The sequence below is a fragment of the Sceloporus undulatus genome, chromosome 1 (genome assembly GCF_019175285.1).
Source record: "Sceloporus undulatus isolate JIND9_A2432 ecotype Alabama chromosome 1, SceUnd_v1.1, whole genome shotgun sequence".
Taxonomy (NCBI): domain Eukaryota; kingdom Metazoa; phylum Chordata; class Lepidosauria; order Squamata; family Phrynosomatidae; genus Sceloporus; species Sceloporus undulatus.
The window spans coordinates 42,716,726-42,734,952 of NC_056522.1; the positions used below are offsets into that span (position 1 = coordinate 42,716,726).

The 18,227-nt window shown below is 39.6% G+C and overlaps 1 protein-coding gene across 3 annotated transcripts in view; it reads left to right on the forward strand.

The window, feature by feature from the left end:
- The window catches only part of BROX (BRO1 domain and CAAX motif containing), a 29,357-nt gene extending 21,180 nt beyond the window's left edge, over nt 1–8,177 (forward strand). For all 3 annotated transcript variants that reach the window (XM_042473939.1, XM_042473945.1, XM_042473953.1), the window contains exons 9-13: nt 2,311–2,396; nt 2,946–3,027; nt 3,998–4,148; nt 5,038–5,197; nt 6,390–8,177. In XM_042473939.1, the coding sequence (XP_042329873.1) occupies nt 2,311–2,396; nt 2,946–3,027; nt 3,998–4,148; nt 5,038–5,197; nt 6,390–6,476 (566 nt within the window). In that variant the 3' untranslated portion in view covers nt 6,477–8,177. The remainder of the gene's footprint in view (nt 1–2,310; nt 2,397–2,945; nt 3,028–3,997; nt 4,149–5,037; nt 5,198–6,389) is intronic.
- Nucleotides 8,178–18,227: the final 10,050 nt, after the last annotated feature.

The following is an 18,227-nucleotide window of genomic DNA, read 5'->3' on the forward strand; positions in this document are numbered from 1 at the left end:
GGCAGATGGACTGGAGGGGAGGGCTCTTCTTCTTCAACCTAGCCTGTGTCAGTGATAATTCCCGGTGTCAGTTATGGTTCTTCTGCTGTTTTTTGAATTTGAACTTAACTTTTGTAAAATTATACATTTTGATACATAGAGACCAGAATTCTAAGGAATACCTAAACTAGAAGGAACCTCTTTGGTACTGCCTATTTGGCAAAAACTGCCCCCCCCCAAAAAAAATAAAACAAAACAGCAACAGTAATAAAAGTAATAAAACGGAGGAAAATGTTTTATCTCCACTAGTTCTCTATAATGTCAAGCAAACAGAACACACTATTTTCCATAAAATGAACTGAAAAAGGGAAGACAATACCAGGCATCATAGTGAATTGATATTGTACATAGTCTTACATAAAGTCATCTTAGTTTTTAGGAACGATGTTGGGGGAGTAAATATGAGAACACCATAACAGATTTGTTCCTCATCCTCATGACCATTTTTTCTCATTTTTTTCCATTGGAAAAAAATTGTAAAATAACCTAAGGCGCTTTGCAGACCGCCGCTTTATGCTGGCCTGGATACATGCTAGGGTTGCCCGAGGGCGACGCCACCACACGCCCCGCAACCCTATGACGTTGCGGCGGTGAGATAATGGCAGCGCCCTGTATACACGGGTGCCGCCATTATGACGTCACCGCTGCACCGCAGCCAAACAGCACAGCGCAGGCATCATGTCCCCATGGCGCTGCAGGGTGCTTGGAGTGCACTTTCAGTGGCACCGGAAGGAGCTCCGAAATGGAGCACCTTCTTGGGGAGCGCCTCGTTCCTGCAGCCACCAACGGCTGCCGGAACGAAGCTGGGGGAAAGGGGCCGAGTGGTCCCTTTCTCTCCTGGCAGCAGCTCCTCGGGGTGTCCTGGGGCATGAGGCCCCAAGGACAACCCCTTTTCGGGATCAGGGAGAAGCAGCATTTTGTCGCTTCTCTCTGGTACCGAAAAGCGCCGGATTGGGGCCTCTGGGCTGCCGCTGTGGCTGCCCTGGCCCCAGTACGTGGCACAAAGGGGTGGCTGCAGGCCACCCCAAATGGACGGCCTAATATAGTTTTACTATTAAAAATAGGGGAATGACAAGACTTGTCTACTGAGTGGCAGCTTTACATTTTTGGCTGAAGAGTAACATTTTTAAATTGAACACAGGTTTACTTTTCTGTCAATCTCAGGATGAATATATAAATCATTAGTCAATGTTTGTTGCCCCAAAAGCTGCTTCAATTGGTCTTTCATTATCTTTCCTTTTAAATCTGGGTTATGACCTTTACCTGTGACACTGCTCATGAATCAGTAAAACAAAGACTAGGCTATTGCTTTTTGTGACCTTCAGGCCCTTTCATACTCATTCTGCTCACTGAGTGTATTGAATATACTGTTCATTAGGGTGGGCCTTTTCATCTCGTCGAATACTAAAAGAATTTTACTATTGCTAATTATCATAAATTTTTTACCAAGTTCAGATGTAATGCTTTTTCCTCCGGAATGTTCCAAGGTATATTTGCTGGTGTTTTTTTTATTGCAAGATGATAGAATCATACAATAATAGAGTTGGAAGAGACCACAAGGGCCATCCAGTCCAATCCCCTGCCATGCAGAAATTCACAATCAAAGCACCCTTGACAGATGCCCATCCATCCTCTGTTTAAAGACCTCCAAAATTATGTCCCTGTAGTAATCAGGATGTAGAACCCATGAAGCATATTCTTTTGTCTTGTGGTTTCTACAAGCAAGCTTGACAACACATGATTAATCATTAATGGTGAATCTATCAAGGAAATCCACCCAATTTTATATATCAGATTTTTATGAGAAGAGATTTCCAGTTTGATCTTGGTGACTGGTAAGTTTTGGTCTGAGGCAGTCAGGGTCAGAGAGCAGCTAACTTATGTACTAGGGGAAAATGCCAGAAATAAGCACAGTTTTTGTGAAATAGCGAATTGTTCCTTGTGCTTTTAATTTTAAATTTAATTTTACTGGGTTTCTGGACTGCAGTAAGGAATTCATTTGTGAAGTCAAAAGCTTTCACGGCCAGAATCCATAGTTTTTTGTGGGTTTTTTGGGCTAGGTGGTCGTGTTTTGGAAGGGTTTATTCCTGATGTTTCGCCAGCATCACTGGCCAAAACTAAAGAATTGATTGATTAATTGATATATTGGAAAAGAATGGTAAGACAAACAGCATTTTCCCCCTTGGGCTTTCACATCTCTACAGCTGCTACAGAAGTACAAGACTGTGAATAGACTACATTTGCAAATATAATGCTGTTTTCTCCTTCTAGATCAAATGTTATCCAGTCTGGACCCAGCATACACAATGAAGTGGCGAAAATACCTTCAATTGAAGTCATGTTTCTATATGGCCTATGTGAGTACTTTCTTCAAGTTTCATCAGTCTGTCAAATTTTTGTAAGAATTGGTAATCAGCATTGGAGGGGAGGCTTATTTGTTTACAAGAAAACATGTAAATATTTCAGTTTTTACAAACATTTAGTTTAGCATTCTTTATCACGTGGTAGCCAATACCCTAAGTCATTTGATTCATAAAACTTTCTGTCAGAGCTGAAAATAACAATTATATGCTGTCTCAAATGAGGATGTATGGCTAGAAGGAGAAGAAATATTCTTGTCCGTACAGATCCTCAATGGCTCATTAGAGAGAAATTGCTCACTAAAGAGCTACATTCTTGTTCCCCACCATTTCGTTACCTCTGTGTATATCTATAATATAGTCTGGTTGTGTTATCATGCTGCAGCCTGGACAATCTTCCACTACCTTTAACAGTATCAAGGAAGCTGATTCAGCCCTATTTCTTCTGCGGTTGTTGTGCTTACACTTGTACTCCTTTAAATAAAGCACATAACTGAATGCTGCTCTGTAGTGTGCTCAATTTTTAAAAAAAATCTTTCCCCATAGGCTTATTGCTACCATGGTCAAACCCTTTTGGCCAGTGATAAATGTGGAGAATCAATTCGGTCTTTGCAAGAAGCAGAAAAATGTAAGTGCAGTGGTTTTATTCTTATTCTTTCTTAGCTCTAGGGAAGAAAGAAGTCACTTCAGTTTTTTTCTGAAATACAGCACATCAAAGCCATTTTCATGAAATCTGAATATGAAAACATAAGTGTAAATACTTTGAATATGTTTCATAATGTTCTTGATAGTTTGATGGATTGCTCTAATAAGTTTCCCCCATGACAGTCTGATGGGTGGGGAGAGATCAGAGAAAGAGAAATCGAGTAGAAAGCCCAAATTGGAATAAACACATGAAGAGACCAATTTCAATTGGTTGTTGAAAAATAAGGCAACATTTACACAAATCCTTTTGATTCATTGGACCTAATGTTGTTGGGGTAAACAGTTTGGATGAGACCCATGAACAGGTCTGATAAAAATGTCAGAACCATTCACACAGAAAAAAGCTGAGTTGTTATTGTAGTCAAGTTTTTGCAATGTAGACCATAACAGACAAGGAGCAAAGAAAGCAATGCTCTCATTTTGTTGTTTACTGCATGGCTAGAAGTCATTTCCAGGTGTACATGTGGAGTCATTTCCAGATGTACATGTTACTGTTGGGGTATTATTCTATGACTTTAGGTCTTTAAAACTTCAGGGGAGTTGGTTTTAAAGATTGTTGTTAGTCTCTTTTTAAAAGAATGTTGACTTTTAAAATTGGTTTTTAAAAACTAATCTGGTTTTTAATCTGGTTTTGAAGAATGCTTTTGTGATTGTTGTTGTTGTTTACCACTTTAGGAGCTCTAGTAGGCAACTAAATAATTAAATACGTTCAGCAAATAAACCTGCATGAGTGAGTAACAGTACAAAGGAAATATCTGTGTATGCATTCTTACCAGTATAAAATTTTATCTCTATTGAACACAATAGATAACACATTTCTGTATTAATCTTCATACATTTTTTTACAAAGGGTAATTAAACAACAGAGTCTTACTAACTGCTTTGTTCTAAAGTTTTTGCCAAAGCTGAAGCATTATGCAAAGAATATGGTGAAACTAAAGGACCTGGGACTACAGCTAAGCCTTCCGGTCACCTTTTCTTTAGAAAATTAGGCACTCTGGTGAAAAATACCTTAGAAAAATGCCAGCGAGAGAATGGATTCATGTAAGTATATTTTGTTTTATACACTGAAATTATTTCCAGTTTTGAGATATAAACTCCCTAATCCTCCAAATCACACCACATCAAGAGGAACAGGGAACTGTGGGAGAGGGGAGGAATGATCAAGTATTGCCTCATTTCCATTCCACAAGCAGAAAAATCCTGATAATCAAAAGCCTTCCACAGAGCAAAGGAGCCTTTAAATATAGCCAGGTTCAAAACCATTTTTGAATATCCCCATGGAACACTTGCATTGGAAGAAGTGGAGAGATGATTTTCACACATTCCCCTGCCTCCTTCACCAAAAGATGCTGGTTCAGAGCATCAGGGAATCTTTTGGAACAGCATAGGAAGTGGCCCATTAAAAAACAGCAAAAAGCACATCCTCAGTATTCTGCCCTGCACATCTCTCTGCTGGATTTCAGCCCCTTCTATGAACACATCCATTCACAGAAGGATATTTTTGGATCCAAGCTGTGAATACCACCTAAGCAAAGTATATGTTTCTCAGTAGTGCCAGTACCCCCATTTGTCTGGTTAATCAAGTAGTATGGACAACTGTCTCCAAAATACAGTGAACATTATTTAAACTTTCTTTTCTGATTAATTTAAATTGCCTTGATTTCCATGCTATCCCTTTAGGGGAAGCTGGTACAAGGGACCAGTACAAAGACTTGGCCAAATACAGTCTCATGAGGTGGGAGTTGAAGGATTGCCAAAACATAATTGTCTTTCAGTGGCTTTATTAGACAATGCTGCAGTATAAATGGAGAGGCCTTATTGCTAAAGCGTAAATCATCTAGCTGGGAACGATAGTCTTCTTCAAAATTGTGGCATCAATTATTCCCCGCCTATTAGGAGAATGCTAATATTCAGTGTGGCTTTCTTTTAGTTACTTCCAGAAGATTCCCCCAGAGGCTCCCCAGCTTGAGCTGAAGGCAAACTATGGTCTGGTTGAACCTATTTCTTTTGAGTTCCCTGCTGTGCATGCACAGTGGACCCCGGAATCTCTTGCTGCATTTGATCTCACCAAAAGGCCAAAGGAGGACAGTGTAAGACAAATAATGTTCTCTACTTTTTTTTCCCCACCAGTGTCATTTGTGATCTTCTCTTTCTCTATCACCTCTCTCATGCTCAGTGAAGGAAAAGAAAGAGTACAGTGGTACCCCGGGATACGAATTGATCGCGTTACGAAATTTCCGGGATACGAAAAAAATAGATAGGAAAAAACTGTTCCGGGATACGAAGGTTTTTTTCGGGTTACGAATGTTTTTTTCGGCGCGAAATTCAAACCGCAAAGCGCGGCTAGCGGCTTTCCAGCGCTAGCCGCTAGCCTTTTCGGGTTGCGAAATTACTCGGGTTACGAACGGAGCCGCGGAACGAATTAATTTCGTAACCCGAGGGACTACTGTAGTATGTATGTGTGAGACAGAGTGTGTGAGGGAACAAACACTTGCGAAAACACTGGAACTATTTACTGGGTAATTTTGTCTTTTCTCTAAGGCTTCATCCTCACTACAGAAATAATCCAGTCTGACACCACTTTAATAGTCAGGGCTCCATGCTATGGAATCCTGAGATTTGTAGTTTGTTGTGGCACCACAGCTCTGACAGAGAAGGCTAAATGTCTCACAAAACTACAATTCCCAGAATTCCAGTGCATTGACCCATGGCGGTTAAAGTAGTGTAAAACTGCATTATTTTTGCAGTGTAGATTTATTCCAAGGCTTCTTATTGTGAAAGGTCACTCTGTTGCAAATCTTTTAAATGATGGCTTTTACTGTTATATGATCTATTTTGCTACCCTTTTATAATAGTTGGCCTAAACCTACAGTACAGAGGTACCCCGGGTTACGAAATTAATTCGTTCCGCTGCCGCTTTCGTAACCCGAAATACTTCGCAAGCCGAAAAACCCATAGGCGCTAATGGGGAAAAGCCGCGATTTCGTGTGAAATAGCGCCGAAAAGCACCAAAAAAATTTTCGTAACCCGAAAAAACCTTCGTAACCCGGAACAGTTTTTTTAAATGGATTTTTTTCGTAACCCGGAAATTTCGTAAGGCGGCGCATTCGTATCCCGGGGTACCACTGTACTTTATGCACTTTTTCTACTATACTACCAAACAAAAACTTGAAGTCTCTTGATTTTGAAAACTATATTGCTGAAAGCTGTTTTTAAAAGGGAGAATCCCTTTGTGACATCCAGTAAAATAATTTTCCCTAATTTTTTTTTTTTAATTTGTAGGCTAAACCAAAATCGGAGGAAGATATTAAACCTGTGAAAGAGCCGGACATAAAACCTCAGAAAGACACAGGTTGCCAGATCTCTTAAACTCCACAAGTGCTGTGAAATACCTCTTGTAAGCTGCAACTTGTGAGCTATGGGGTTTTATTGTCTTCCCCATCTGATGCCTCTTCTGGACTTCTTCATCCTAAAAACAAATTCACAGCTTTTCACGTTTTATACGTATCTATACTTTGGCTGAGTTACTACATTTCAAAGAAAGCTGATCAGAAATGAAGAGAATAAAACTGGATTTGGAAAAAAAATGTGTGATCTCAGTGCAGAAAGTGAGCATTTAGAATCTGAATTTCGGATGAATAGGCACCTGATTATGGAAGAAATGATAGTGAATATAAGGGCAGTGCAGCTGGGGGGGGAATTGAACAAGAAGATCATTGTGGGAATCTTTCAAGTGCCATGTAAAAGTTGACTGAAACCAAGGCAAGGATACAAGAAAAATGAGTATTTGAATTACATTTTAAGAGCAGAGAGTAAAGTCCATGGAAATGTATAGGAGTGTCACTTTAAAACTATGTAAAGCAATGAAAAATACTGTATAGCATCTTGCACAGGAAATAGAAGAGTCCAACTACTGTAATTTTAGCCCTGGCAGGATTACAGCTGATGCCCTATTGACACTTAAAATACTCCAAGACAAATACAAGTAAATGGTGCTTTCAGATGGTGTTTGACCTTCTGCTCTTTTGACAGACACAGAGGGTCTTTTTGATAATGCTTGTGAAAGAGAAATTATACAACCATGTACTAAGAATGATTCAGCCTTTATACCTTAAGATCTTAATGAAAATAAAACCTGTGTAGGGAGAACTATACCTTTCTGTCAAAACTTAAGGCCAGTTATCATGGGTAGGTATTAAGCGGCTGTGCTATGTACTTATTTTAGAGATGAAGATATAGTGCCCTGTAGAGAGGATTCACAGATAAAGTAGTATTGCATAGTGCCCTGAAGATGAATGTAAAGGAGGATTAGAACAATAATCCTAGAGTATAGGATCAGGTTGTATTAAATAAGCACTGTTTCTGTGAAATAGCGAAGCCTTTTGACTAAGTGTAGTATAAATAACAATGTAGGGAAGGTAGTATATATATCCTGTCTGTGGAAAGGAATGGCAGTAAATGAATGGATGCACTTTAAAGAGTTCTAGGTGTGTATCCATTGCTGTGTCACAATTGGAAGTGGAAGCTAAACGGTAATACAGGCGGCTCTTTAAAAAGATATATAAACATTTTGAAGGAAAAGATATGGTAATAATAGAGTTGAAAAGAGGTACAATTCTAGTAGATTATAATGTGAAAAACCAGAGTTATGACTCACAAGTTTTGAAGGTAAATTACAGTTAAACCAGCAAATGTCAGAGAGAAAACAGTGATGTTGAAGTCAAGAAATGTTTACTCTTTATAGTAAAGACGGAAAGCTAAAAATAATCTCACTGCATCTCTGTTTATGCTGTTTAGGTTATGCCTATTTCTGTTAAGGTTTGAGAGATTCCTAACAAGAGTTCAGTTTCAATATTCAAGAGTAGCAAGTCATGGTGATTTTTAAAGAAGGGGCTTTTCTCCACAGTTAAAAATATGGCACAGCTCAAATACTAAGACAAGATTCAAATGAACATTTGCAAGGCAATCTGCTATGGTATTTGGCCCTGTCCCTTTCTTTATAACCGTAGCTTCATAGATCTTAACTGAACATTGCAAAAAAAAGAAAGAAAGAAAGAAAGAAAAAAGAAAAACCACAAGTGAAACCTGGTTTTATAGCACCTTTTAAAACAGAAGTCCTTAAGAGAGCTACATTTAATATGTACTCAGGATATCATTTGTGTATTTATAAACTAAATTGTATAAACTGATGACGACTTCTGTACATTATCTTAATTTGCATTTTAGGCCTATATTGAATGAAATTATTTAATGCTGTAGATTATTAACTTGGCTAGACTTGGAAATGTTTATGAGGGCCAGAAAATAGTATGTTTCAAAATGTTTAGTTATTAAACGTTGATGTGTGTCAGCCATGCAAGTGCAATGCTACATTACCGTAGTTTTATCAGAAATTAAGCAATTTGGTTTGGTTATTTTCTTATAATTCCATACCAAATTGGATAGGATAACAATGAAAATAGGTTTGCATGTATGGAATGCTATATGACAGTGTTCCTTGTAGTGAAGTCTTACTGGCTTATGTAAAGACCTGGAGAGAATTAAGCTAGTGTTGATCAACAGTCTTAGGATGTGCAATTAGGATATTCTTGTTAGAGATTCAGGTTATTCATTTTAAATCATTTAATCATCTAACTACTCTGCCATTAGCCAATTAATAAATTGTGCCATAAATAAACAGTTGTCAGCAAACAATTCATCTATAGACGTAGCCAGGAAAATCAATTGTGCAGTCCAATCATATCCATTTGTATTGGGAAGTAAGCCTCATTGATTTCAAGGAGAATTAAAAGGTAAGCACAGTTTTATTGTGCATTCACTTAACAGTTATTATTCCTAGTGCTCTTACATTGATGTCATCTTTTACACTGCATCAAGTTTTTTGTTTTTTTTTTTACAGTTACCCAACATTCTCAACCAATGTAAAACTGGCATTTTCAGTTCACTCTCTTGTCCTTTAGCTCTGGAGAAAGGACTACTGTCGGCCCTTTGTATCCATGGGGGTTCTGTTATGGTTCTGTTGTTTATTTATTTCTGTTATGGACTGCCCCATATATGCCAAAAACTGTGGGAATTGAGGTTCTGTTGTCTTTAATGGCAGCGTACCATGCGCACAGCCGCACTACCACAGCCATGCGCCTGTGCAGCTATTGGGGAGTATGGGGCAGGGCTATCTGCAGCTGCTCCAATCTATGGATGGCAAGCCTGCATATAGAAAGGACAATTGTATATACAAAATCTTACAGAAATCCTTTGAAATTACACCATGGGCCACAGGTTGGTCATCCCAAACGTGCTTCCAGATGTCATGGCTAATTGTCACATGAATCCTTATCCTTGATGTTCTTAATATCTCATTTATTCATCACATGGCTCTTGTTTTCTTATGTGCAAAAAAAGCACTCTTCTTTCACTAAGTATATGTGCTCATTTCTTACCACACACTCCAAATTGATAACATCTCAGTGAAACTGTTTTAGGAATAATAGCTAAGATATCATGTGTTGTTAGAAGATTTTGGTTGAGACAACAGTTTGAATTAATTGTAAATATGTATTGGGGTTGTGGTTGCTGCTCTTGGTTAAATCTAATGCTTCACACTGGACCATAGTTAGAACTACAAGAGATACTTTTTTGTCACAGATTTCAGTTTCAGTCACAAATGAATCAAAACGTTACTGAACTTATTTGTAGAATTGGGCCAGAATCTTCTTGACAATAAAAACCTGTTATTTTATATTTTGTGTGTTTGAGAAGGTTTTCTAGGATAAAATAATTAGGGAGCAATAGCTGATGAGCAACTTGGACGACAACAATTGAGAGCCTCCTGACCCTTCTGCCCCCTAACGGAAAAACCTGAAGGTACAAAGGTTCCGGGATGAGATTTTTACTTGGTTAAGTCAAATACTGGGAGAGAAAGTTCATTCCAGAAGAGTGGTACTTCTGATTTACCTATTTTGAAAATGAGAATGAAAATCTGTCCAATAAAGGTCTTACATTATTTAGGTTATGTGCAACACGGTTAGAAATAGTGAAAACTTGGGAAACACTAAGGGTTTAGCAATACAGAATTGCATAAATAGGATATGGGCCATAGCTTTTTCAGAGAAATTAACATACACTAGCAAGAGGGGATATTAAAAAGTTTTATATGACTGAGGTATGAGGGTTTTTTTTAAAAGAAAAAAATGTGCACACATGCAAATCCACACACACATTAGACTTTAGTGCTAGCAGTTCTTCAGTTGACTATAATCTCTTTCCCTGTCCCTATCTGTTTGACTACTTTTCCCCCTTGCCAGTCCTAGAGAAAGCTCCTGTGCAATATCATATGAGGAAATGTTTAATTTTTAAGCCTTGTCTTTACAACATGTAAATCAAGCTCTGTATATGTGGTTAAATCTTTATCCATTTCCCCAACTTAGACAGGCCTTTCAGTTTAACAATGTAGTATATATATAAAAAAATGAACCAACACTGGGCTTTAACTCTTTTTATTTCTCAAGATTGTTTACCATTATTTTGACTCCTGTGTAATGTATTGAATGTATTTTTATTGAGGAAAAGACATTATCATTTACTTTCCAAAGTGTGTGTATGGCTTTTCATTTTGTAACTGTCCCTGCTTTTGCTCATCAAATGCTGTTAAGCTATTCAATAGCAATGTTTCACATAATTTTAGTATGTATATTCAGGATGCTTGCATTCTTAGTTGGACTAGTTGAAATATGTCACTTACCACAAATGGATGAATGGTCTACTAGGATTGAAACAGGACATGTTCATATTCTTTTTTGGATGATGGGCTGATTTTCTTTACACTCCCATAGTTTAAAAGTATCTGAAATAAAATATAACAACTGATTTAAAAAGATGACTTTGTAGAATGCCATATGCCTTGAGGTGTTTTATAAATAATAAAACGGCTGAGATATTCGTAACATAGATGTTTCAAGTGTTAATTAATCTTCAGCAAATAGCTATGCTCTGATGTCTCTTAGGCCTCTGTTGACACTGTGACAATACCCTTTGGTTTAGCTGCAACCAAGATATTTTGCTATGTATTTTAATGTTTGTATGTTTTAAATTGTATTGTTCTTAAATTGTGAGCTGCTTTGAGTTCCAATTTTGGGGAAAAAGAATGACAATAATAATTAATGAGGCAGAGCAGCAAATGTCTTGAGAAGTCAAGGAACATTGTGTCCAAAGGCAAACAAGTTACTATGGCACATGAGGTCGAGCATCCTGCAAGTGCTCATTCCTATCATTTTCAGCTTAAAACAATCACAAAGTAAATCACTAAAAATCAGCTCCCTTTCATGACACTCAAAATCAGCCCGTTGTGATTGCTTCTCTTTTCGTAATGGTGATAGGGCCAGTCCTAGCTTTAGTTACTGTTATATTAGTGATGGTCTGGCTAGGCTACAGTCAGGAAATCAGGTGCTGCAGAAGATTTGAAATGCCTTACATTGAAATTACAACTCTGAGCTAACTATAATGTTGCCAATATGCCATTGCCTATAATTTCATTAATTGTGAAAAACACTTTGCTATTTGTGGACCTCTGCTTAGAGTATGATTAGACAATTAATTTACCTTAGATCACTTTGGATTAATTTATTCTAGCTTGATTTTCCCCTACAGATCTCTCAGACAAAACAAAACTCAGTTTTCAGAAAAACGAAAAACAAACCCATGATATCTGTGTATTTTACCTCAGAATGGAGAGTGCTGACAGCCTGGATGCTAAATTTTCAGAAATAGGTGGATACCATGATGGCCTATTCTCCCCAGAAGGCCTTGGAAGCATCTTTAAAGCAATCTGAAGCAACTCTATGTCTAGTAACCTTTCATTTGAATGTTTACAGCCTTCTGTGATCCATTTTAAATGCAGTCACTGGCTTGAACATCAGCCAGTATCTTTTTGCACAGTATTTTGTGAACTTTGTGTAGAGTTAATTAAAGATACTACTCTAGTATAGAGCTTAGATTTTTATTTTGGCCAGTATAATTTCCTCCACTTTGGGGGTTACACTAACTTTCCATTTAACATGCAGTGTTCACAAGTCCAGATGATTATGTCCTAATGAAGTTCTATGAAAAGTTGTTGAATTTCAATATATTACCTGAAAGACAACTTTGCACTTTATAATCTTCACTTTGCTCATCATGTTCTACATTATCTCACAAATACCATATTCTAGTAAAGATGGCATAATGGGATATTATTAAATTGTTGTTGTTTGCCTACTGTAACCAACTTCAAATGTTTAAGCTAGAATAAATTATAAATCAAAGCTGAAACATTTCTGGATAAAATTTTGTTAAAAATTATTTTTATTATATGCCATATCCTGATGAAAGTGGTACTCTTCTCAAAACACTGCTCTTGATTTCTTCAAGGTGTCCATACTTTACAGGGAATGCAACTAAATCAAATGTCATGCTGACATTGCAGTGCCACCAGTGCAACATAACTTTCTCTGTCTCCTTCCTGCACACAGCCCTTGGCGTTCTCCCCCAAGCCCCAGATATTTCTCAGCCTTCTGGAACAGGTTTTCTGGATCGTAGGGGGCTGCAATGTGGAGGGGATATTGTCCCATCCCAGTTTCACCGACAGAACTAATTCTGTTGATGGATAATTTTACCCTCTGTGCTCAGGGTCCAGGAAAGACACCCCAAAACCGATTTATTTTATTTAGGGGGAATTTGTAATAAGCTCAAGGAGAGTCATAAGTGACCAGGGTAACACAGTCTTAGGGATGCAACCCAGCTTTTACAGAGTCCATAATCTCACACAGTCCAAGAGGCAGTGCTTCAAATAAGAAATTCAACTTTATTGAGGGAAAATAAGCCACACACACGTCCCTTCACTCCCATGTACAAAAGGCTAAAGGAATGAAAAGGGGAGAAATGTGGAAAGATATGAAGCTTTGCTGAGGGGATAATATATTACCTGCCTTGGATCTTGAGCCCAGTTGGAGAGAAGTCCAAAATATTTATATCCCAAAAACAGCTTGGGGGGCAGAAACCCAAACTAGAACCCAAAGTCACCTTAGGTGGGTTTTAGATAGTTTGAGATTGGTTTGCCACGTGTGGAAAGAAAGGATCGAAATTGAGTTGAACATAAGGGTTGATGACACAAATATCTCAGACAAAGGGATTAACTTACTGGCTCTTAAGTCTTTTGCCTTATCTTGCACAGCTAGCCCCATGCCTTGGCCAGAATTCCACCACCTTCTGCAAGCACAAAGGATGGGCTAGAAAATTCCAATGATTTAATCAAAATGTGTGGCCTCCTCCTCTGCTAGCTCTTCAAGCCTGCAGCTTTATTAAGATGTAGTTTTGCAAGTTTCCCAGTGTAGAGGGTCAGCTTCCACAAGGATCAAATACAGGTCACCCAGCCAGTGTCCACTTTAATACAGGTTTGATATAAAATATTAGGGGTAGATCAGAGCCATAACAATGTCCTCCACTGGAGCCTGGCAAAGTATCTCACTTGTTTTACTACATGCAGCTTTTAAACTACAATTAAGAGTTGCAAAATAGCACCTTTGCTTAGGGCATGACATCACCTCCGATCCATAGCCGCTGTATCTTTGAAGTGTGGTTAGGGCATCTCTTTTCACTGACCAGGTAAATCCATCAATAAACTCCCAATCATACTGTAGTCCCATTAGTCCTCAGGTGCGAAATATCACTGCCACAGCAGTTCCAATATAGGCAGTTGTCATGTCATTGTCTCCTCTCCCCCATTCCTCTTGCAGTTCCCAAGCAAGCTGATGTCCTTTTGTTTCCCCCAGAGCATTTTTTTGGAGTAGTGCTTTGGCCCAGTGGCTCAGCAGTTAAGACGCTGATTCTCTTGATTGCAAGACTGGCAGGTCAGCAAGTGCTGAGTGATGGGGGATGCCCCCATCACTAGTCCCGGCTTTTGCCAAACCAGCTGTTCGAAAGCATGCAAATACAAGTAGATAAATACGTACCACTTTGGTGGGAAGATAACAGCATTCTGTGCAGTCATGCTGGCCACATGACCACAGAGTTGTCTCTGATAATGCTGGCTCTTTGGCTTAGTAACAGAGATGAGCAGTGCCCCCTACAGTTGGACATGACTTGACAACTTTGTCAAAGGGGAATACCTTTACCTTTACCTTTTTTTGGTCCCAAATGAGCAAACTGCAGCCTGCTGTGAGGCTGAATACTGTCCCCCAACACTTGTACTTGCCCACCTCTTGTATGCTACCTAGCTGATCTAGTACATGCTGATGTGACCCTACATTTAACCTATTTATGTTGCCATTTTGAAAACTTCAAATGCACTTGTATGCCTTAGAATCATAGGGCCCAAACAGACAGGCCAAACTCTAATAACCTGTTTTACGCCGCTTTGATTGCCTGGCAAAAAGTGGGATAGAAATAATTTATTTATTTATTTATTATTTTATAATAATATAAAATAAAGCTGCTTCGGGTCACTTTGGATGTATGCTGTTTAAATGATGCATGCATCCTAAGAGCCTGGAAGCTGTGTCAAAGCCACGCTCCAGTCTTAAGGACTGAAATGCAACTTTAATGCAGCTTCTGGCCTCTTATGATGTGTGTGTCATTTAAACAACATACCTCCAAAGTGACCCGAAACAGCTTTATTTTGGCCTGTCTATTCAGGCCCATAGACTCATAGAGTTGGAAGGGGCGTCCAACCCCTCACTAAGTGCAGGATCTCCAGCTACAGCATCCCCAGCATGTAGCTGTCCAGCCTCTTTCTGAAGACATCCAGAGAAAGACACCTCACCCCCTCTCTAGGCAATTGGTTCTATTGTTCTCACTGTCAAGACATTCCTTGTAATGTTCACTTGAAATCTACCTTCCTTTTACTTAAGACTGTCAGACCTAGTTCTACCCTCTGAGGCAGCAGAGAACAAGCCTGCATCTTCTTTCACCCCTCAGTCTTTTCTTTACCAAGCTGAACATGCCCAATTTCATAGGTCATTCACACATTGTTTTTTGTAGTGGAACAATGCAAATAACCTCACTCCCACTTTCCAGGTTTGTTATTCACATTATGGAATGGCATCAGTCCACATCTCTGCGAGTGTGGAGCTGGAGGCTTAGGTGTGGTGTGGTGCCCCCCATTGTTAGGCCTGGAGCTTGTCCTCTTCAGTCTGGGGTGGGGAAGATGCTGCTTTCTTCCCAGGAAGTCGCCAGAAGCCAACCTGGAGCAACAGGTGTGAAGAGAAAGAGGAAGAGGAGGAGGATCTCCTCATATGACCGGCCAGAAAGAGCCAATGGAGTCAACGGTGTGAATGTATTCAAAAGCCGTTCAAGGTATGCAGAGTTTAATTCAGGTCTACTCACTGTCGGCGATGCAAATCTTTTTTTTTAAACTTGGGGAATGACCCAGTATTGATTATCCTGGGTTAAGTGAGTTTTTGGCAGCCCCCCCCCCAAAAAAAAACCCGGGATGGATGTGAACAACAGTGATTCAATCCAAATTTATTCTTGATTACTTTCACTATGTGAATAACTCTCTAGTTTATCAAAATTCTTTTGAATTCTGGGGTGGTTTTTTTTTTTTGTCTGTTTGAATTTTGAATTCTATGTTCCAATGAGTTAAAAAAAACTCTCCTAGTCTTGTATCATCTGCAAATAATATAAATAAATGATAAAAATATTGAAAAGTGTCAGCCCCAGGATCCGTGTGGCACTCTGTTTGAGACATTCTTCTGATTTGAAGCACAGCCACTAATGATAACACTCTGAGCAAAATTTTCAAACCAATTGTGGATCCTTCTGATGGTGTTTCCATCTATTCTATATTTAGTCAGTTTGCTAATCAAAATATGGGAGACCTTATCAAATGCTTCACTGAAATCAAAATAAATGACATCCACAACATTCCCACCATCTACTAAACTGGTGACCCGATTAAAAAAAAAAGAGATATAAGTTTAGTTTTTGTTCTTGACAAACCCATGCTAGATCCTACTGATCACTTCATTGTCATCAATGACATTGTTGGACTAAGACTCTGGAGACCAGGGTTCCAATTTCCAGCTCAGCCATGAAACCCACTGGGTGACCCTGACCAAGTCACGTGTTCTCAGCCTCAGAGGAATGCAATGGCAAACCTCTGAACAAATTTTGCCAAAAAAAGAAAGAAAGAAAGAAAGAAAGAGAAAAAGGGGGGAAAAAGAAAAGAAACTATGGTGCTGTACAGACCAACCTTTTGCACTATGCTGGCACTGATTTTAGGGTTAGGGAGTGCACACCAATCACACGCTCCCTAACCCATGATTGCACAGCCCCACCCAAACATCACACGTGTCTGTGATGTCGCAGCTGCACAGTGTCCAAATGGCGCTGCGTGGCTGCGATGCCACCACGATGTCCTATGGTGCTTTGGTGTGTTGCAGCCACGCAGCAAACAGCAGCTGCTTCTAAGCACTCCTTTTTTGCTGCGTTGCGTCACTGCGCCATGTGGTTGCTGCGGTAATGCTACGCAGCAAAGAGAGGTGGCCCCAGCCCGCCTTTTGTAGGCGGTATGTACCGCGCCAAAGATAGGTTCATCTTAGGGTCACCAAAAGTCAGAAATTCACACTACCATTGAAGACTATGGCAATTTGGAGAAGCTTCCTCCTCCTCCTCCTCCTCTCACCCCCACCGCCTCTTTCTCCTCACTACTCCTCCACCTCTTCCCCATCGTTGCTTCCTCCTCCTTCTCCTCTTCCTCCTCCCACTTCATGTTGCACTGCACCTTCATCTTCCTCCCCCCCACCTCACCTCAGTGTGCCCTCTTCCTCCTCCCATGTCACGGTGCACTGTGCCTTTTTCCTCCTTCTCCTCCTTCTCTTCCTCCTCCCAACTTGAGCCGTGCTTTCTTCCTCCTCTTCCTTATGCTGCGCCTTCCTTCTCCTCCTCCTCTGGCCGTGCTGCCTCTTTCTCCCCCCTTCCTCCTCTGCCTACCCATCGACTTGCCATCCGTGGATGCTCAAATCCGCAGATGGTAAGTCCACATACAAGGAAGGTCCACTGTACTCTTTTTGGCCTGTCCCACAATCACGAATTCTAGCAAAACATGGTCACTTCCCCCTAAATTACCAACCACTTTGATTCCAGTTACTGACTCCTCCAAGTTGCTGATCCCCTTATTCTTTCCTCCACCTCTTGAAAGACGAAATTATCTGCAAAGCACACCAGGAATTTGTTGGAGAGCCTATGCTTAGCAGGGCTAGTCCCCCAGGAGATATCAGGATAACTGAAGGCCCCAAGAAGTTGCTTCCTGCAGGATTTCTGAGATTTGTTTTAGAAAAGCAACATCTACCCCATTGTCTTGATTTGGTGGCCTGTAGTAAACTCCTACCACAGTGTTGTTTTTATTTCTTTCCCTATTTATTTTTACCCAAATGTTCTCCATTGGTCCAGTTTGATCACTCACATGGACACCTGTACAAGTGAATTTGTGTTTGACATATAATGCTATTTCCACTCCTTTTCTTCCCCATGTATACTTTTTGAACAGATTATATCCTTCAGTTGTTATATTCTAATCAAGGCAGTCATCCCACCAAGTCTCTATTATAGATATAAAGTTATATTTACCTTCCTGCACTAGGACCTCAAGCTCACCTTGTTTGTATCCCAGACTCCATACTGGTGTATAAACATGTAAAGTGTAACTCGTTCTTATCTTTTATTCTACACTGAATTTTAATGTGGCTCCCATTCTCTCCCTCAATGTCTCCTCTAGAATTCACATTCTTGTGTTTATAGCTTGCTTTGGACAGATGTTTAAGCTATCATATCCACCCCCACCCCCCCCAGGATTTAGTTTAAAGCCCTCTTGCTAGCTTTAGATGCTGGAGCAATTCAACAGAAAATAAACACTTCTCCTTACCTATGTTGCTTATGGCTTATTTATTATTAGGCATTCAGTAAAAACTGCTGATAAAAGATTTGTTAAAATCTCATTTTAAAATTTAGTTTTGTCAAGAAATTGCAGACAGCAAGTGCAGTTCCTAACACATGGCGGCTTCACAAAGCAGCCAGTAGGTGGCATGTCATATCAGGTTGCAAGCAAATTATGTTTTCTTAGGGAAGGTGTGTGATATTTGTTTTGGCTGG